Source organism: Rhinichthys klamathensis, unplaced genomic scaffold (assembly GCF_029890125.1).
Source record: "Rhinichthys klamathensis goyatoka isolate OS25496 unplaced genomic scaffold, OSU_Roscu_1.1 h1tg000184l_1, whole genome shotgun sequence".
In the NCBI taxonomy this organism is placed as follows: Eukaryota; Metazoa; Chordata; class Actinopteri; order Cypriniformes; family Leuciscidae; genus Rhinichthys; species Rhinichthys klamathensis.
The window spans coordinates 1,075,031-1,097,602 of NW_026606712.1; the positions used below are offsets into that span (position 1 = coordinate 1,075,031).

The following is a 22,572-nucleotide window of genomic DNA, read 5'->3' on the forward strand; positions in this document are numbered from 1 at the left end:
TATTATTATTCTTCTGCCGTAAAACGCATCGTGCAGACCAAACCGTAAGTGCTAGAGACTTGAAACTTTGTCAGATGGTAGTACAAAAATCGAGGAGAGCTTATCAAATTATGAGCCCGATTGGCCCATAGGTGGCGCTATAGCAACCAATTGCGCAAAACTGCTCATAACTCCTAGACCGTAAATCGTAGACTCAAGTGTCTTATATCATTGGAAAGCTGGACTCCTGACTTAAAAAACGTATATCTCCGATTTCATTTCCGTCATGATAGATTTTCCGCCATTTTGAATTTTGTCAAAAAACGACTTTTGCGAACTAGTCCCTGATTTTTTGCCCGATCGGAACCAAACCAGTGCACAAATGTTCTGTGGAGTCTGAATATAAATTATAATCGTAAAAAAGTTGAAATTTCGATTTCCGGTCGCTAGGGGGCGCAAAAAGAACGTTGTGGGAGGAGCCTATTTTACTAAAACGACTATAACTCCAGAAGTAAATTAGGTAGGTTCACCAAACTTGGTACAGTTGTGCATGAGTTCAATGTGAGGTCACAGTAAAAAAATCGCGACGATCGAACACTAGGTGGCGCTATAACATGAAAAAAACATATAAAGGACTGACCGTTAGTCCGATTGACTTGAAAATTGGTATGCAGTGTCTTGGTCCAAGGCCCCATGTATGTCTATGAGGACATTGGCGTATCTCAAAAAACATGGCCGCCATTGACCAATGAAGTTTGAGCCCCTATGAGACGAGGTTAACGGAGGCCAATCGGAACGAAACTCGATGGGCATGTTCGACTCATGGCCCAAGAGGTCTGTAAGAGTTTTGAAAGAAATCGGCCACTAGTTGGCGCTAACGAGTTTTACGGCTCTGTAATCACGTGGTGTTGCACACATCCCCCCAAAATGCATATCATTTTATAGATATCCTCATGGTGAACAACTTTGCCTCTAGAACCATTGCTGTCAATCAAATCGTTCATTAAATATTCACGAATATGTTAAAAACCTACTTTTGCGAACTAGTCCCTGGTTTTTTGCCCGATCAAAACCAGACCAGTCTAGGACAATTCTCTGGACTCTCTAGATCAATAATTATCAAAAAAAAGTTGAACTTTGCCCTTTGGTTCACTGTAACAGGGTCATTTAGAAAAGGGGCGTGTCAAAATACACTCAAAAGCCTATAAATCATAAATGAAAACTCAGAACTTGACAAAAATTGATGAGCATATGTGTCATACCATGGTGAGGAAGCATGCAAAGTTTCATGGAGATCGGACCATAGGTGGCGCTATAACTGTTAAAAAGCTTTAAAACCATATATTTCCTATGGTAAATTGCCTGTATTGGCTGTAAATGGTCTTTTCCATCTATGATCGTAAAATTTTCATATCTTAATGTTTAAAACCAGTGCAGTACAATTATCTGGACTCTCTAGATCAATAATTATCAGAAAAGGTGTAATTTCTTCATTTGAATGGCTGTAATAGTGTAAATTGGATGGCTATAACATTTTGGATGGCTATAACAGCCAATAAGTGGTATTTTACTGCCCCCTGCTGTCATTTCATCATACTACTCCCTAAAATTGTTATATATAATTGAAATTTAGACTTTATTAAATCATTATTTTAACATTTACAATCACATTTTGTCCAAATTCATCTATTGCTCTGTACTCTCTAGAACAATAATTATCAGAAAATGTATAACTTGTAATGTATAACATTTGGATGACTATAATAGGGTCACTTCAATATGTAGCCTTGACCGAAAGCCAATATCTTTTCAATGAATGCTCATAGCTTCTTAAAAAAAGGTCAAGCATGGCTAACAGCCAATAAGTGATATTTTACTGCCCCCTGCTGTCATTTTCATCATACTACTCCCTAATATTGTTATAGTTCATATTTAGACTTTCTAAAATCATTATTTTAACATTTACTATCACATTTTGTAAAAATGCATCTATTGGAGTATTATGGACTGCATTTATTTATTTTATTTATTACTCTTTACAATTGTGTCACAGGAAGGCTGAAAACGAAAGTTTTTATTTATACAACTGTTTATAGTCTGTAATACCACTGTTGTCCAATAGATGGAGCAGCAGTATTATACAAATGCTGAAGGAGTATTGTTCATTCTTAGTTAATGCTAACTAATGTAGTTAACATTAACTAAGAATGAACAATACTCCTTCAGCATTTGTTAATCTTTGTTAATGTTAATTTCAACATTTACAAATACTTTATTTAAATCTTGTTAACATTAGTTAATGCACTGTGAACTAACATGAACTAACAATGAACAGCTGGATTTGTATTAACTAACGTTAACAAAGATGAACAAAAACAGTAACAAATGTATTGCTCATGGTTAGTTAATGTTAATTAATACATTAATGTTTAATAAATTAACCTTATTGTAAAGTGTTACCGACATTTTTAATCTTTTTTTTAATCAGCTTTCAGCATTGGCTAACAAACAAATGCTTAAAGCTATTTTTTTATTAAAAAAATACCAAAGTGGTATTTTACTGCCCCTTGCTGTCATTTCATCATACTACTCCCTAATATTGTTTTATAATTCATATTTAAAATTTCTAAAATCATTATTTCAACATTTACAATCACATTTTGTCCAAATTCATCTATTGGAGTATTATGGACTGCATTTATTTATTTTATTTATTACTATTTACAATTGTGTCACAGGAAGGCTGAAAACGAAAGTATAACGTTGGGCCACGCCCCCCAAGGACAAATTCACTCATAACTCGAAAACAGAAAGTCGCTGCACGCTCAAATTTTGATGGTAAGGTTCTCTCGGGGTTCTTTATCCAAATCTATCGTCGCGGGGCTCGGGAACGCCCCCAATCTTTAGATAATTTTTTCATTATCTCGTTCCCGAGATATAAGTGAAAACCAAATTTCCATTCATTTATTTCAACTGTATATAGTCTGTAATACCACTGTTATCCAATAGATGGAGCAGCAGCATTATACAAATGCTGAAGGAGTATTGTTCATTCTTAGTTAATGTTAACTAATGTAGTTAACATTAACTAAGAATGAACAATACTCCTTCAGCATTTGTTAATCTTTGTTAATGTTAATTTCAACATTTACAAATACTTTATTAAAATCTTGTTAACATTAGTTAATGCACTGTGAACTAACCTGAACCAAAGAGTATAGAAGAACAAGAGGCGAAACTCCGATGCTTTTCTGGTAACAGCCACTAGGTGGCGCGGCCGCCATTTTGGGGTGAAAATTCCAACTGGAGTTACTGGGCAACAGCACAGATAACAGTTTTTTAGGTAGTTTTTCTTGCATTTTTATGCAACTTTACACATTTACTACTATTATTAGTTACCAACTCCACTAGGCCTGAAATATATTTTGTACGTTTTAATCCCCTGGATCGTGCTACAAACATGATGATCTTAACATGATGCATTGGTGTGTCCGTTATCTGTGTTTTTTTGTTTACATAGGCTTGCTTTAACGGTCATTAATATAAAATAGTACTGCAAAAAAAACAGTTTACTGTAAAGCTATTCTATTGCTGTTATATATTTATTGTCCAACATTTACATTTTAGTACAATTACATTTATTTGCTGAATTCATTTATTTCATTGAACTTATTTTTGTATGTAAGGTTATGTGTACCTCCTGGGAAACGGTCTAACGTTATAACTTTATGAACTTACATCACTTTATTCTTCTTACCTGTCACACTTAATGTAGAGATTAATATAATTAATTAAATCCTTGAACTTCCCTGTCTCAAGTTATGTGGGGGGAAAGCCTAGTAGCAACTTCTTTTTAACGGATATAACGTTAACTGTTGTGAATTAAAATAATCACCTAATTATTTCAACCTAAAAATGACCTCTGCACTGGACTAAATATATTTATAATATATGACTGCCGAGTCGCTTTCACCCCAAAATGGCGGACGCGTAGGGCTGCTGCTGGGCACTGGTGTTGCAATGGAACGTTCTATTGGCTTTCACTTCTTGTCAATATACGTTCTTTGCCTGAACTAACAATGAACAGCTGGATTTGTATTAACTAACGTTAACACTAGAAGTGCCAGAATTCCATAACTACTAGAACTGCCACAAGCGGTCATTTTGACCGTTAGATTGCAAACTCTATATCTTTAATGATAAATACCCAATTGAGAGATTAATGCATTTGTTGTATTAGGATATCTTTTAAAAACAAAACAACACCAAACTGTACATTTTAAAAAGTTTAATTATACATTTATAAATAATAATATCAGTAGCCCGTAATTATCGCATAGGGCCTATTCACAACAGAGCTATATTTCCATATCCCTTCAACATAACTCAGAACAAGATAATAACAACTAAAAGTATCTTATTTAGATATTCTTTTGACAGTGAGAGAGACAATGTCACGGTTTATGAATTCGCTGTCTCCTTTCTCGTCTTGTTGTGTGTGTGTGTGCGTGGTCGCTGATCAATGCAGCTGATCAGCACGTGCGCTCTGATCAAGGCGCCAGCTGCAACTGATCAGCGATTCGACCCTTTTCAGTGTTACTGTTCTCGCCTAGTCTTTGGGTGTTTCTCAAAACCAAGAATGCAAAGAACGGACTTGTGTTCTTGGGGAGAACGCTCTTGCTAGTTGTTCTTGGAAGAATGAACTCACAAGCTAACGAGCACACAGAACGCTGCTGACAGTTTGAGACAATGTGTTCTTGCTGGTATTGCGCAATAATACCCCCGCACAGACACCGTCTGCAGTACCCAAACATAACGAGAATTATTGACGATAACAGGCTGCAATGGTCTCTTGGCTGTGGGGAAAAACGAGTCTGTGAGCAAACTGGCCGGTTGGCTCGATAGCTAACGTTACACCCGCAGGCGCTTATGGAGATTCTCACTTCCGAAAACGTTTGAGCACATTTTCGATTAGCCATACATTTTCGTAAAAATGCCAATATTTGAAATCTACACAGTTGATTTCTCGCATCAAATGTTCTCAGAAGTGAATTTAGTGATGAAATAGTGTACGTAATTGTAGAAAAACGAAATACTGTATTGACCTGCCTCTCCTTCCTCGAATGCCGAATTGAATGCTGGGATATTTCTGCCGACAAGTTCACACAAGTTACCAACCGATGCATCCTTGGTAAAATGGGCGTGTCAAGAACACATCCGGGATTTTTAACTGTTCTTGCCAAAATGCAAACTTGTGTATTGGGACAGTACTTGGGCCACAAAAGATGACGTTTCACAAGAACACAAGGACACAAGTACAGACAAGAACACAGATTGAGAAAGGCCCTTTGTCAGATCGTTGTGGATTTTTCCTGCGTGTTTGTTCCCTGCCTGTATACGTTTTCCGTGTGTCATCCCGTGTTCAGCACTCCTGGTTCAGCACTCACTCCAGCGTCCCTGTGCTGCCAAGGGCTTCATACCGGACATTTGCACACCTTAACTCTCCCAGCATCTGACCAGCTCTCAATAAACATATCTGTCATTTTGCAATTGAATCTTCTGATTTTTTCCTAATAGACAAAGGTCAACCGCGAGAAATGTAACAAAAGAATACCGCGAAATTCAGTGCGGTCAATATGACCGTCTATGGCCGAAATAGGTAAATATGTTCATTTGTTTGTTTGCCTTATGTGTAATTTATATTAAAAACATTTTAAATGAAAATACAGACACTTTTAGGAAAAGTCAGGTACCAGCAGGATTTTTTTTTTTTTCAACAAAGTTATTGCAGATATAAAATTCAAAACGGTCAAAATGACCGTCGTGGCCATTCTAGTGTTAACAAAGATGAACAAAAACAGTAACAAATGTATTGCTCATGGTTAGTTCATGTTAATTAATACATTAACTAATGTTTAATAAATTAACCTTATTGTAAAGTGTTACCGACATTTTTAATCTTTTTTATCAGCTTTCAGCATTGGCTAACAAACAAACGCTTAAAGCAATTTTTTTATTAGTTTTAATATAGTTTTATATTATTACATCACAAAGAAATATGTGAAATGCATGCTTATACACCATTAAAAGAGATTTTCACAATAACATATCCCATGTGTGTGTGTGTGTGTGTGTGTGTGTAAGCATATGTCTACATATGAATGCAAAAGCACTTGTGAAAACACTTTATTAATAAGTACAGTGGCCAGCAGAGGGCAGTAGAAGACCACTTATTGTCTCACTCTCATTTTGACACACTTGATTTTCAACAGTAAATCACAGCACTAAAGCAAACCAGTTTTTCCATGTTAACTATTATAACACAATCATTTTTTGTCAGAGTTTATCACTTCATTTTTATTGGCCCTTCACATCAATGCAGCAATGTGGTAAATCATGGTAAATCACGATAGAAACATGGTAAATCATAGTAAAAAATACTATTACATGGTGGATCATGGCAAATCATGCTAGCAATGTGATGAATCATGGTAAATCATGCTACAATCCTGGTAAATAATTCTAGAATGTGGTATATCATGGTAAATCCTCCTATAACATGGTAAATGATGGTAAACTGTGGTAAATCATGCTAGATTCATGGTAAATCATACTGGAACATGGTAGATCATGAAAAATCACACAAAATTTGGTATATCATGGTAAATCATGCTAAAACATGGTCTATTCCATCTATGATGTCAATGGTTAAATGTTTGCTACATAAAACTTAATGTCTTTTGATGCTTTTGTGCTTAACGGCCTTAAAGGCCTTAACTGCTTGAACACCGCTAAATGCTGCTAGCAGCTTTAATTAGGTGTTCAAGCACGAAGTGCTGAAAACCTATTGTATTTGTACTGATTTTTATTATTATTATTATTATTATTATTATTATTATTCTTCTGCCGTAAAACGCATCGTGCAGAACAAACCGTAAGTGCTGGAGCTCTGAAACTTTGTCAGATGGTAGTACAAAAATCGAGGAGAGCCTCAGAAAGTATGACCCCGATTGGCCTATAGGTGGCGCTACAGCAATCAATTGCGCGAAACTGCTCATAACTCCTAAACCGTATGTCGTAGACTCAAGTGTCTTATATCATTGGAAAGCTGGAGGCCTGAAGAACAAAACGTATATCTCCGATTTCATTTCCGGTATGCAAATTTTTCCGCCATTTTGAATTTTGTCAAAAACCTACTTTTGCGAACTAGTCCCTGGTTTTTTGCCCGATCAAAACCAGACAAATGCATACATGTTCTCTGGAGTCTGAATATCAATATTCATTGAAAAAAAGTTGAATTTTCGATTCACGGTCGCTAGGGGGAGTAAAATGATCGTTGTGGGAGGAGCCTATTTTACTAAAATGGCTATAACTCGAGAAAGAAATGAGATATCTTCACCAAACTTGGAACACATGTGTATGAGTTCAATCTGAGGTCACAGTAAAAAAATTGCGTCGACCTAACACTAGGTGGCGCTATAACACACAAAAAACCTAAATGGGGCTATGACAACCTGACCGTTAGTCCGATTGACTTGAAAATTGGTATGCAGTGTCTTGGTCCAAGGTGCCATGTATGTGTATGAGGAAATTGGCGTAACTAAAAAAACATGGCCGCCATCGGCCAATGAATTTGAGCACCTATTAGACGAGGTTAACGGAGGCCAATCGGAACGAAACTCGATGGGCATGTTCGACTCATGGCCAAAGAGGTCTGTAAGAGTTTTGAAAGAAATTGGCCACTAGTTGGCGCTAACGAGTTTTACGGCTCTGTAATCACGTGGTGTTGCACACATCCCCAAAATATGCATATCATTTGATACATCTCCTCAGGTTGAACAACTTTGCCTCTAGAACCATTGCTGTCAATCAAATCGTTCATTAAATATTCACGAATATGTTAAAAACCTACTTTTGCGAACTAGTCCCTGGATTTTCGCCCGATCGGAACCAGACCAGTCTAGGACAATTCTCTGGACTCTCTAGATCAATAATCATTGAAAAAAAGTTGAACTTTTGCATTTTTCGTATGGCTATAACAGGGTCATTTAGAAAAGGGGTGTGTCAAATACACACAAAAGCCTATAAATCATAAATAAAAACTCAGTACTAAACAAAAATTGGTGAGCATATGTGTCATAACATGGTGAAGAAGCATGCACAGTTTCATGGAGATCGGACCATAGTTGGCGCTAAAACTGTCAAAAAGCTTTAAAACCATACATTTCCTATGGTAAATTGCCTGTATTGGCTGTAAATGCTGATCTCTTAAATGAATGCTCAGATCTTCTTTAAAAACGGTCAAGAACATGTGTAATATCACTCTGTACGGCATTGAAAAATTTCAGACAAATCAGACAAAATTTGCCTCTATAATTAATTGTCACAGGAAGCCTCAAAACGAAAGTAAAACATTGGGCCACGCCCCCCAAGTACAAATTCACTCATAACTCGAAAACGGAAAGTCTCTGCGCGCTCAAATTTTGATGGTAAGGTCCTCTCGGGGATCTTGATCCAAATCTATCGTCGCGGGGCTCGGGAGCGCCCCCCCCCCCCCGCGGATCGCTAATCTGTGAGAACCCCAACTTGAAACGGCTGTAACTCTTGATCCACACCATCTAGATCCTTGTGGAAGAGCTTGTTGGAAAGGGCTCGTCCTCATCTAGCTTCGATTTGAGTTTGGTGCGATTTGGCCTGGGCATTCCCGAGATATAAGCCCACAAAGATATGCATTTAAACGGACATTACTCCCGCCCCCAATCACCCATCAACACCGGAATGGTCTTGTTCAAGAGGGCTCCTCTAACCCTATCTAAGTTCTGAGTTTCAGATTTTTTCACTTTCTCGTTCCCGAGATATAAGTAAAAAAAAAAAAACGAATTTCCTGTCATTCATTTCAACCGTTTATGTAGGCTGTAAAACCGCTGTTGTCCACTAGAGGGAGCAACAGCATTAGATATTTTTAATCTTTTTTAACCAGTTTTCAGCAATGGCTAACAAACAAATGCTTATAATATAATATTAAATAATGATTTATTAGAAAGTTTAATATTTTTACATCACAAATAAATATCTGAAATGCTTAAGGACCACAAAAAGAGATTTTCACAATATCATAACCCACAATTGTGTGTGTGTGTGTGTTTGTGTGTGTGTGTAAGCATGCATAATGGTATTCACATTGAAAGACTGGTTTGCTTTAGTGCACAATACTGATTAAACCAAGTAGTTCAAAATAAAAGTGGTACTATAGCAATAAGTGGTCTTCTACTACCCTCTGCTGGACATTATACTTATTAATAGTCTTTTCACATGTGCTTTTGCATTCATATATTCAGACACTAAAAAATAACCTTATGTGACAATTACTATAATAACACAATCATATTTTGTCTTTCAATTCACTTTACTGTTCTGAAACTTCACATAATTGCTAACAACGTGGTAAATCATAGTAAATCATGCTACAATCCTGCTGAATCATTCTAGAATGTGGTATATCATGATAAATTATTGTGTAACATTCGGTCACAACAAGGTAACATCAAGGTAAACTAAGACAAACCATGGTAAACTGAATATTGTAGTGCATTGAGAAATATGAATCCTGAAGGACAATTGCAGTAAACATTTCTTTTTTCCATCACATAGTTCAAATATCTGTATCTACAACAGAATGTGTGTGTGTAGTCCTAGGTTTCTGAATAAATGCTGAATAATCTGATTAATAGCTTGCAAAGACATTAAATGCTTATAGACCATTAAAATATATTTATATAATGACTTTGTGTGTGTGTGTGTGTGTGTGTGTGTGTGTGTGTGTGTGTGTGTGTGATCAAATGTCTACATATGAGTGCAAAAGCACCTGTGAAAACACTTTATTAATAAGTAGAATGGCCAGCAGAGGGCAGTAGAAGACCACTTATTGGCTCACTCTCATTTTGACACACTTGATTTTCAACAGTAAATCAAAGCACTAAAGCAAACCAGTTTTTCCATGTTAACTATTATAACACAATCATTTTTTGTCAGAGTGTATCACTTCATTTTTATTGGCCCTTCACATCAATGCAGCAATGTGGTAAATCATGGTAAATCACGATAGAAACATGGTAAATCATAGTAAAAACTACTATTACATGGTGGATCATGGCAAATCATGCTAGCAATGTGATGAATCATGGTAAATCATGCTACAATCCTGGTAAATCATTCTAGAATGTGGTATATCATGGTAAATCATCCTATAACATGGTAAATCATGGTAAACTGTGGTAAATCATGCTAGATTCATGGTAAATCATACTGGAACATTGTAGATCATGAAAAATCACACTAAATTTGGTATATCATGGTAAATCATGCTAAAACATGGTCTATTCCATCTATGATGTCAATGTTTAAATGCTTGCTACATAAAACTTAATGTCTTTTGATGTTTTTGTGCTTAACGGCCTTAAAGGCCTTAACTGCTTGAACACCGCTAAATGCTGCTAGCAGCTTTAATTATTATTATTTTTCTTCTGCCGTAAAACGCATCGTGCAGCCCAAACCGTAAGGGCTGGAGCCTTGAAACTTTGCCAGATGGTAGTACAAAAATCGAGGAGAGGTTATCAAAGTATGAGCCCGATTGGCCCATAGGTGGCGCTACAGCAATCAATTGCGCGTAACTGCTCATAACTCCTAAACCGTAAGGCGTAGACTCAAGTGTCTTATATCATTGGAAAGCTGGACTCTTGACTTAAAAAACGTATATCTCCGATTTCATTTCCGGTATGCAAATTTTTCCGCCATTTTGAATTTTGTCAAAAACCTACTTTTGCGAACTAGTCCCTGGTTTTTCGCCCGATCGGAACCAAACCAGTGCAGAAATGTTCTCTGGAGTCTGAATATCAATAATTATCAAAAAAAAGTTGAAATTTTGATTTGCGGTTGCTAGGGGGCGCAAAATGAACGTTGTGGGAGGAGCCTATTTTACTAAAATGGCTATAACTCCAGAAGTAAATTAGGTAGGTTCACCAAACTTGGTACACGTGTGCATGACTTCAATCTGAGGTCACACTAAAACAATCGCGACGATCGAACACTAGGTGGCGCTATAACATGAAAAAAACATATAAAGGACTGACCGTTAGTCCGATTGACTTGAAAATTGGTATGCAGTGTCTTGGTCCAAGGCCCCATGTATGTCTATGAGGACATTGGCGTATCTCAAAAAACATGGCCGCCATCGACCAATGAAGTTTGAGCCCCTATGAGACGAGGTTAACGGAGGCCAATCGGAACGAAACTCGATGGGCATGTTCGACTCATGGCCTAAGAGGTCTGTAAGAGTTTTGAAAGAAATCGGCCACTAGTTGGCGCTAACGAGTTTTACGGCTCTGTAATCACGTGGTGTTGCACACATCCCCCCAAAATGTATATCATTTGATAGATCTCCTCATGGTGAACAACTTTGCCTCTAGAACCATTGCTGTCAATCAAATCGTTCATTAAATATTCACGAATATGTTAAAAACCTACTTTTGCGAACTAGTCCCTGGTTTTTCGCCCGATCAAAACCAGACCAGTCTAGGACAATTCTCTGGACTCTCTAGATCAATAATTATCAAAAAAAAGTTGAACTTTGCCCTTTGGTTCACTGTAACAGGGTCATTTAGAAAACGGGCGTGTCAAAATACACTCAAAAGCCTATAAATCATAAATGAAAACTCAGAACTTGACAAAAATTGATGAGCATATGTGTCATACCATGTTGAGGAAGCATGCAAAGTTTCATGGAGATCGGACCATAGGTGGCGCTATAACTGTTAAAAAGCTTTAAAACCATATATTTCCTATGGTAAATTGCCTGTATTGGCTGTAAATTGTCTTTTCCATCTATGATCGTATACTTTTCATATCATAATGTTTAAAACCAGTGCAGTACAATTCTCTGGACTCTCTAGATCAATAATGATCAGAAAAGGTATAACTTCTTAATTTGGATGGCTATAATAGGGTCACTTCAATATGTAGCCTTGACCAAATGTCCCCAAAAACCTATATCTCTTCAATGAATGCTCAGATCTTCTTAAAAAAAGGTCAGGACATATCACTCTAAACAAGCTTGACCAATTTTAGACAGATCGGACAAAATTTGCCTCTATAACAGTTAAAAAGGTGAAAATGATATGAATATAGTGGCATATTAAGCCAATAAGTGGTGTTTTACTGCCCCCTGCTGTTTAAAATAGTAATTTTGTCATAATGCTGACTATCATTGTTCTATAATTCATTTTTAGAATTAACATAATCACTATTTTAACATTTACAATCACATTTAGTCCAAATTCATTGTCACATTGACAAATGTGAACCCTGAATGAGACAGTTTAATCTACAATAGAATGTGTGTGTGTGTGTAGTCCCATGTTTCTGAATAAATTCTGAATAATCTGATTAATAGCTTGCAAAGACATTAAATGCTTATAGACCATTAAAATATATTTTCATAATGACTTTGTGTGTGTGTGTGTGTGTGTGTGTGTGTGTGTGTGTGTGAGCAAATGTCTACATATGAGTGCAAAAGCACCTGTGAAAACACTTTATTAATAAGTAGAATGGCCAGCAGAGGGCAGTAGAAGACCACTTATTGGCTCACTCTCATTTTGACACTTGATTTTCAACAGTAAATCAAAGCACTAAAGCAAACCAGTTTTTCCATGTTAACTATTATAACACAATCCTTTTTTGTCAGAGTTTATCACTTCATTTTTATTGGCACTTCACATCAATGCAGCAATGTGGTAAATCATGGTAAATCACGATAGAAACATGGTAAATCATAGTAAAAAATACTATTACATGGTGTATCATGGCAAATCATGCTAGCAATGTGATGAATCATGGTAAATCATGCTACAATCCTGGTAAATCATTCTAGAATGTGGTATATCATGGTAAATCATCCTATAACATGGTAAATCATGGTAAACTGTGGTAAATCATGCTAGATTCATGGTAAATCATACTGGAACATGGTAGATCATGAAAAATCACACTAAATTTGGTATATCATGGTAAATCATGCTAAAACATGGTCTATTCCATCTATGATGTCAATGGTTAAATGCTTGCTAAATACAACTTAATGTCTTTTGATGCTTTTGTGCTTAACGGCCTTAAAGGCCTTAACTGCTTGAACACCGCTAAATGCTGCTTGCAGCTTTAATTATTATTAATATTATTATTATTATTATCAAACAGTTGTGCTGCTTAATATATTTGTTGAAACTGATGCATTGTTCTTTTTCAGGATTCTTTAAAGAATAGAAAGTTCAAAAGAACAGCATTATTTGGAAATTGAAATCTTTTATTATCCATAGAAGCTGGAATGGTGTTAAGAAAGGAAAGAAAAAAAAATCTTTTGTAACATTAAATGTCTTTACTATCACTTTTGATCAAGAATGCATCCTTGCCGAATAAAAGTATTCATTTCTTTAAAAAAAAAGTGGCAGTGTAAATTTTTAAAACCATTAAATTTAGGTTTATAAATGCCAATAAAATCTGGAACTATACAAGTATAATGCAACTCTGTGGCACCGATGGCGTATGATGATTAATGTTTTTTTCCCAATCCATTTTTCCCAATGCTTCTAAGGCTATCACAAATCATTTTTGCTGTTTTAATAAAACCTCATCTATACCTATTGTCTCCATCCAAGTTAAAAAAGTACACTAAAAACAATATCTTATCTTAAACAATATCTTAAAAACATAAATAATAAAGCAGCATGGTAGTTTGTGCATGCCTGACTGAATGAATAAATCAACTTTTATTTATTCATTCATCCACCACAAGTAAAGTTTTATGCACATTTGGGAATTTATTCATATCTAGCTTCTATCCAGCATTTTCTGAAATTCACACAAAAAGATGTGGATGAAAACCTGGCTTATATTAGCTAGCTAGATAGCTTTACCTCATATATAATATTATGAAATATTATTTCAGTTTGCACAAGACCTGAATGTGATCAACCACTGTAAGCTTTGGTGTCAATGGAGTAATAGGTCAACAGGGACAATGACTGTTACGTCAGCTGGCTTAAAAGTCAACCATACTGGTTGAGCCTTGAAGACTTTTGAGATTCTGTTATTTTTGCCCTGCTGTTGCATTACACATTTCCTTCATATTCTCTCTTCCTCATCTTGGTGTATAAAGTCAAGACCTTATCTGTGCTGTATCTTCAAACTTGCATGTTCAAACAAGATGATTCATTCGGCACTGAAGCCGTTCCAGCCCCTGCCATTTTGAGAAGATGGAGATTTCAGCTTTCAAAATGGTTCACGTGTATGCCAAACAATCGAAAGAAAAGCAACGCTAGCTCTGTAAAAGGGCGTGGGCGGATTATTAACAAGGTTTGTTGAAGGGCCTTGTACCCATAGGCCTTTGTTTCAAGTCCCCGCAGAGAAAGTACAGATGAATTGTCTAAAACCTCGGCACAGATCATAGCAAGCCTGCTTCGCTCTGCCTGTGTAGAAATGCGATGAATAGCTGACATTGAAGTGTACTCTGTCTCTACAGCCTGTGAAAATATTTGAACATGCCTGTTTATTCTGAAGGGTGCACCTGGCTCTTATTAACTGAAGGAAGTCGAAGTAGCAGCTGTGGAATTTGGCTATTTTTGCATGAAATGTGTGAAACAATCAAGCACGCCGCACTCGCCCCACTGTGGATTGCAGATACTCCATAATCAGAGGGAAAAACCACTGCCTTGCTGTCAGTTTATCTTTAAAGTTCAATTAATAAACATGAATTGCAGCGAACTGTGAAATGTTAGTTTGTTTGACGTGGGGCTTGTATATGCGCTGGGTCTTTGCGCGATAACCCCTTGAGCGGTGGTTAACTTTAAAATACACAATCTCTCTATACGCTGAGATTTGAGGATGAGGCGTTCCGCAACAAGGGGTGCCTTGTGTGGATCAGGCGAGCGCAGATGACGGTTTGAACCAGTTTATATTAGGCAAGAATCAGTATCCCTGGAATGTGTCCTCCCTGGTCTTAATTCACAGGCCGCTGTGGCTTCGCAGCTGTACTTTTTCTTTTTCTTTTTCTTTTTTTTGTGCGAGCATGTGTCTGTGGCTGTTATCTGCAGCGGTTTGTAATCAGATGCGTGGCCCTTGAGGTCTGCTCACCTTTGGACTGTGCAGGAGATGATGGTGGCTGCAGGGCGGCGCTCTGTGATTGATAGAGCGTCCATGCCTGCTGCTCCTGTCACACGTTGGGCTCGGCTCAGAAAGGAATGCCCCTTTTTGACTATGATGATGGATTTGCGGGCGCAGGTAGCGCTTTGATGTTCTGCTGTGCTTCCTGTGGCGTCCCTGGGGTCCAGATGACGGTTTTGAATGCTGATGTGTTTGTGAAATTGGAGATGTATAATAAATATAATAAAAAGAGGGAGAGTGTAGGCAGATGTATGTTGACAGAAATTCTGGTAGGTGCCTCTTTCTGGTGCACATAAATGGGTTTGTTGAAATTGGTGCTGCTTCTTCTGACCTTTTGCAGCCCCTCTGTGTCTAAATACAGGTCTTGAACCACATCTCTCCTTCAAAGCCTTTTCTATGACTTTTATATAGTCTGAACCTCAGGGAACAGTTTTTCTTTTTTATGTCAGGAAGGGTATGTCGTAGCATCTTTGCTTTTGAATGTTAATGACCTGCTTTTTTGACTCTTCCATTCTGAGCTAAATTCCCCTCTCCACAAGTAGCCCATTTACACGTAACCTTCCACTGTCCTTCGTCATAGATCCCTAAAGAATGAGCTAGGTTAAATGGTTCCTGTGCTCCAGATACACACACACACACACCTTTCCCCTTTACAGTCACACTAAACCAAATGTTATGGGAAAATGGCATTTTCTCTTTCTGGTTTTCATTTCATTTCATTTATTTATTTTAAGTATTTTTAGGATGTTCTCTTATCTACATTAAATAACTGTGGAAAATCTGGAAATATTATGAACTTTTAAAGTTGACTGGAAACGTCATGGAAATTAATAATCTTAAATTCAAAATTCATGCATGGAAAAAACAAACATTATTATTATAGTTTGCGCTACTTGCGTTTAAATTGGCTTGATATTGCGGTTTTGAACTGCTTGGGTAGATTGCTGTAAACATAGTCTTTGTCCAAATGTTTATTAGAGAGAGGAAAAAAAACTATATAAAAAAATAAAAATAAAAAATATGTTCCATTTATTAAAAAACTGCAGTCAGCAGACCTTGCATACAAATGGATATTCTGTCCAGCCACCCATATAAAATGATTCTGAATGATTCTTTCCAGTAATCATGAACACATGGAAATGGCACTGAGAACTCATTGGTCAACATGTGGGGAACCCTGTATCTAGCTTCCTGGCTTGTCAGGATGTTTCTCTGCATTAGGCACGTTGTGTTGCAGAACTGTAGGACATGGCAGTGGCAATCAAAACTATTTAATTAGTCTGCAGATATCATGTAGGTTGAGAGTTTCTCTCGATTTCACATGAGAGAAACTGAGATTAGATGTGCTGTACATTTGAGAGCGCTCCTGCCTCCACCACACCCCTCTCAAGGCATGCAGAAAAACACAGAAATAAATGTGGCACTGCAGTTCTAGCCCTGTTGCTAAGAGTAGGATGCCTTCAATCATCTCTCGGTATGGTGTGGGAATGCAATCAGTGGCATAGCACTACTCGGTTACCTGAGATGTACTAAATAAAGTGACAGCCTTTGAACCACCGCTCTTCTTACTTGTAGTGCCATAAAGAATCACAGTGTGTACTTTAAAACAAGGTTGTATTTTTAGACGTTTTGTTTTTGGACTGTCGATAACACTTAATGTTCTCATGTTACCGTTATCACTAATTACAAAGACTTTGCTTTGACTGCGAGGCTGTGATTGTAGATAAGTGTTGAGTAACCCTGGTGTTTTGTGCAATGTTTGTCTCCGACTCCCAATTAAAATAAAAAATGAATGCAGTTTTTCCATGTGAATGTAGTTTATTTAGACAGAAGAATGTCTTTGCCACTCATGTAATGCATAAATAAACATCTCAACCACTGGCATTTTGGCAAACATGTGACTAGATAATATTACCACACTAGCTTTGTGGGCTGACTCAGCCCTTTATTTAGGATGCTGTTGACACTACTTGTTTTAAGCAGCACTGTCTGGTCTATCTGAGGAATTTAATCAATGGTATATGAGATCCACAGTTAGACCACGTAGAGGCTGAAGACACTTCTTCCTTTTTTTGAGGTTTTGAGACCGGTTCCATGTGCACCCAATAAACCTTGCTTTAGAGCTCTGGTAACACTCAGTGAAATGGTGCCGACCTTTGACCCTGCCCCTCCAGGACCCTGTATCTGCTATCGCTCTCTAAACATTGCGTCGGAGAACTGACTTTTCCAGGCCATTGCAAGTCAATCCATAATGGTTGATGTGACATGATTTAAATGGCATTGACGGTAAGAACTAATCTATTACACCCAAGACACTCCTGCTGTTGTTCATAAACCGAACTTGTCAATATTGTAACACAGAGGAGACAATTCTTGGCATTCAAATTTGAATGAACAAACACTTTGCGATGCATGGACAGCTGTGTTGTAAATATTCTCCCTTAATCTGTTTATTTGGACATTATTCCTAACCCTCTGCTTTCTGGTCGTCTTCAGTTGCATTAATTTGTTGTGAAATCATAAAAAGTGTTTCAGCAGCCATGTGCCCCTTTAGCTTGGCCATTATAATGGCTGCTTAACCTTTCTCCAGCAAAGCCTCTCTGATTGTGTTGCAATTTTGCCAAAGAGATGGGAGAAGTGCACATTCTGGCTTCAATTTGCTCAATTCATTTGCAGCAGAAGCCGCTCGTCTCGTTTCAGCAGTTCGCATTTAGTGCAAACACATTGTTTACTTTGCGTGGTTACTCATTTGTTCTTATGAGTCATTCCAGCACCACCTGACCTCTTGCCAATGCGCCACGCCTACATGACGTAGCTGCTAGTGTTCTAAGTAATTGCGTACTTTAAGACACAGCCGTCTGAAAACAAACATTTCATTTGCCTGTCCTCATGCAGAGTCTCTCTCGGATCAGCATGCACCGCGGGCCAGGGTGGTACATGCCTGCCAAGCCACTCCGTAAAAGCAGCAACATGTCTCGAATGCACCTTGGGTCTAGGTGGTTTTAAATGCAAGCATACCCCACCCACAAAGTCTCACAATGGAGGTTCTAAATGAAGGATTTGATCCACCCCCATTTGAATGTGTCTTTTACAGCTAGGAATGATGAATGCACTTACATGATCCTTTACTTCAGAGGATAATGCTGTAAATATTTCGTCCTCCCCTTTCAATGTCAAGCATTTCTATCTTTAGAGGGCTGTTTGTTCTTAGCTCTGACAACCCTTTTGTCTTTCATTAAATCTTTTTTTTTTTTAAGGAGGGATAATGTTATGTGTCAGCACTATTTGTGTGTGCCTTTGTGCTTTTGTTTATGGCTGTTTGTAGTGTTTGTGGTTATAAATGTGCATTTGTGCCCTTGGTGAAATCTTAGATGGAATTCATGACTTTGCATGTGTGAATGGCCACTCCATGGTTACCAGATGTCAGATGTGAGAAATATTTCTCTCCCTTTGCTTTGGGTGGTGGTAATAAGTCAATTTTATGATTGGATTGAGGTGAGCTGTTGCTATGGCTATGAAGCAGATTCATGAACTGATAAGATAATAAATCGTCAAAACCATGTGTTTGTAACTGTGCATAATTTATTGACACAGGAAAAAATTTGTTCAGCTGGAGAAAGGTCTTGTGGACCGATGTACGGTCAATGACTCAAGTGCCACTGTCATAAACTATTTTCAAAGGTTATTGTACTATCGTTCCTTCTGCCTGATGATGGCCAAATAGAGATGCTACATTAAATACTAGAAGCAGAACTGACGGTGTGGGCCACTGTCTTATTCTCTTGAATAGTAAAACCCTGACATGGCCATACTTTCTTTTCTAGGTTTTTCACACTTGCCAAGCAGTTTGTACCCCAGCCCTTACATTCCCTTGGGCCACCTTGAGCATCCACAGCTCAGCCAACATGCACTCTTTGACTCCCAAAAAGGTCTGTATACGCCTGTAAAATCATGTTTAACCATTATCTCTGTGATTTATGGGTGTGTGTGACTATCATCTTAACATTTATGCCTAATGTGTGTGTGTGTGTGTGTATATATATATATATATATATATATATATATATATATATATATATATATATATATATATATATATATATATATATATATATATATATATATATATATATATATATATATGAATCTCTCTAAACTGTTTTTATCCAGACATCAATAGCTTCTTGATCATTATAGGTGTTATCTATCATTTAGTTGTTGTTGGTAGTTTGAGTTGAGAAATACACATTTCAGAATTATCACTAATCTGTGTGTGCATTTTGCTTTAGAACCAAGCAAGTTGACTCATTAAACCATTTGTTTATTATATCGCATATCGCAATCGCAATATTGACCTCATTAATCGCAATTTTGACATTTTCCCCAAATCGTGCAGCCCTAAATATTACCAAGTAAAACGTTAGACTTTATTCTGCCTCAGAGCTGAGGGAAAAGGGCAGCACTTTGTTTTTGTTAGCATTCACCAACTAGTGCATGAACTTTTCAAGTCCTTTTGATTTCTGTTCTGCTGTACTCGCAGATAGTGCCTTGTTTAGAGTCTTTTAAAAAGTTAGTTTATATTTATAGTTAGTTTATCTTTTTATATACCGGTACTTTCTGCAGTTTAGGGCCTTTGAGCAGTCTTATCTTTTACACCAGATGTCCTTAGCTTTGTCGGGCTCACTCTTTTTACTCGTTCTTATTCTTTCAGAGGGGTTTTACCTGCCAGGTTCAGTGCACTCCCAGTCTGCACTGGCCAGGAGCCCAGTGGCTCACATGCCCTGCTCCTTCTCCAGGGAAAAGGAGGCCCTACCTCCTCACAAAAGCTCTAAAGACTCGAGCAGAGATCTGGGAAAAGAGAAGCCCTGTAAGAGTGTCCTAGGCCACTCCCTCCCAAGGAAGGACCGAGAAAGGCCAAAAGAGGAGTCACGGCCCCACAGTGTGGTGGACCTCACCTTGGATGTCATGGCAGAAGATGAGCGCAGAGCAGGCAACTCAGAAAGGTCTACAAAGACTACGGAGCACGCTCGGCCTTTCTTTCACCAGCACTCTCCTGCTCTGAGCACCACGGACACTAAGCCTAAACAATCTCACCAGAGTTTACTTGGCAACTGCGGGACAAGTAGTGGCATGCCAGCCAGACACCTGAGTACGGAACAGGACAGGAGGGACAGAGACCGGGATGACGAAACCAGCCGGCCAGGGGGCCACCTTTCCACTGACAAGCAGAAAAGATGCGATTCAGTTGCTACATCATCTGGTACGCTGCATGTGTCGTATGCCAGTCCCTCTTCCCTGCAGCCGAACCCGTCCCATCTCCCGCCCAGGCTGGTGTCCTCTGGCACCTACCCTCCCCCTCACCACATGCCGCCCAACATGTACCCGCTCTACTCTACAGCGAAAGAGCCAGGAAAAGAACAGAGAGTGATAGCTCCTACTTATGTGCCTTCTGTCGAGGTTTACGATGAGCGAAAAGGGCCAATTCAAATTGCCTCCCAAGCTCGAGATAATAAAAATGACAAGAGCAGGGAGAGGGACTTGCACAGATCAGCCCTGCAGGTGGGGAATGAGAGAACACATATGGACCATGGTCGGTCCTCCATTAGGAGTGAGTCGCCCCCTCATGGGGATGTCAAGAGAGACATTTTACGAGAGGAAGGCTCGATAATTAGGTCAAACGGTTTGGCCATGAAAAAGCCCTTGCATTTAGAAATGTGCACAAATAAATCTGGAAACAGCCCAGATGCCAGAGACTTAACCAACACTACATCAAAACACATGATCAAAACAGGACTTGAAACTGAATCCCGCAGCCAAGAGCGGGATAGGGTTCAAAGGTCTGCCCATCCGTTCTCTGGAATGGAAAGTACACTTCACTCGGAGCAGCATCCGTTGAAGGGCTTGGGTTCTGCTGAGCCCAAATGGAAGCCTTTCGAGATGGGCAATTATGCTACCAGTCACATCGCCACATTGGCGGCCCAACACACACATGGCACCCGAGGTGAGGAAGAGGCCAAGCGAATGTACCTAGATACTACTGTCTTGCACAGACCGGTAGGCAGCGGCAGAAGTCCTGAGGGCCAAAGGGAGGTTTCAGCCATGCAGAGCCTCATAAAGTACAGTGGCAACTTTTCCAACGAGTCTGGCTCCAGGCACGGATCCGATAGCCATAGTCCATTTGGAGGACTGGGCAGCATGAAGCTGCAGGCTGGTTATCCCGGAGTGTCTAGAGTTCAGCACCTTCCACCCCAGCAGCCTGGAAAGCAGTTGAAGAAGGAGCCTGAGAGACCAGAGAGTGCTAAATCCTTTGGCAGAGACGGAAGCTCTTCTCAGGGTGAAGCAGAGGTTCGTCATCCCCCCGTGGGCATAGCGGTGGCTGTTGCCCGTCAGAGGGACAACAGCAGCAAGCACAGCTCTGTATCAGACAGGGACAGGCCAATTGGAGGAGCCATCAAAGGTGCGTTGCCTCATATCTTTGCATACACTGTTCTTAAAGGGTTAGTTCACCAAAGAATTAAAATTCATTTAAATTCACCCCCATGTTTTTCTAAATCTGTACAACTGGCTTTCTTCTGTGGAACACAAAAGGATATATTTAGCAAAATCCCATGTCATTTTCTGTCCATACAATGAAAGTCAGTGGTATACATTCACGCCTTTAATGGAATTGAAGAACAACAGTCTTATTTTCCGTTGTTATAGCCCATTTACATTGGCCTGCTCAGCTGCAAGGTTTCTCCCACTTTTGTTTTTGTTTCTTAAACAGCATGAGCTTTGCTATTGCTTTGGCCCACGGTGTTTCCTGTTAGTCTAGGGAGTGTGTTAAACCTTTCACTAAGACACCGCATGCCTGACTGCTTATAAACATAATTTACAGAGCTCTACTAAAGGTGGCAAACAAGCAGCACATTCTAATATGACTTTAGTTTTGTTGCTTAGCAATCGAATCAGCTTCAGAAAGGGGCAGAAAGAGAGGTGGGGAGAAAGGCATTAATTTATGTCCTCTTGTGTGCAAGGAAATTGCTGTAATAACATTAGTCTACACACTCTGAGTTTGAATTTACATTTAAAACAAGTGTTAGGGACAGAGCTTTGCTTGACTAATTTGCCCTCTTTTTGATGCAAACGGATAGCATGTCCGACAGGCTTTTGGTAGCCTTGGAAACAGACTGAAACCTTTTCCCTGGAGCATGACAGAGATCTGTGTGCACTTTCGTCCCCCTCCTCTGTTTAAAAGAACACAATCTCTTCTCAGCCACTGTCAGTACTGAAAGGTTCAATACACTCCTAACTAAATCCCGCTCGGATACGTTCTACGCGTTTATCTTTTACAGGGCTGTGTTGTTGAGGTATTTTGAACACAAACTTCAAAGGCTCTTTTAG

At 38.6% G+C, this 22,572-nt stretch overlaps 1 protein-coding gene across 1 annotated transcript in view; it reads left to right on the plus strand.

The window, feature by feature from the left end:
* The window catches only part of tnrc18 (trinucleotide repeat containing 18), a 91,326-nt gene that overhangs the window by 22,396 nt on the left and 46,358 nt on the right, over window positions 1-22,572 (plus strand). The window contains 2 exon segments of the mRNA XM_056261638.1: window positions 19,014-19,118; window positions 19,901-21,646. Of these exon segments, the coding sequence (XP_056117613.1) occupies window positions 19,014-19,118; window positions 19,901-21,646 (1,851 nt within the window).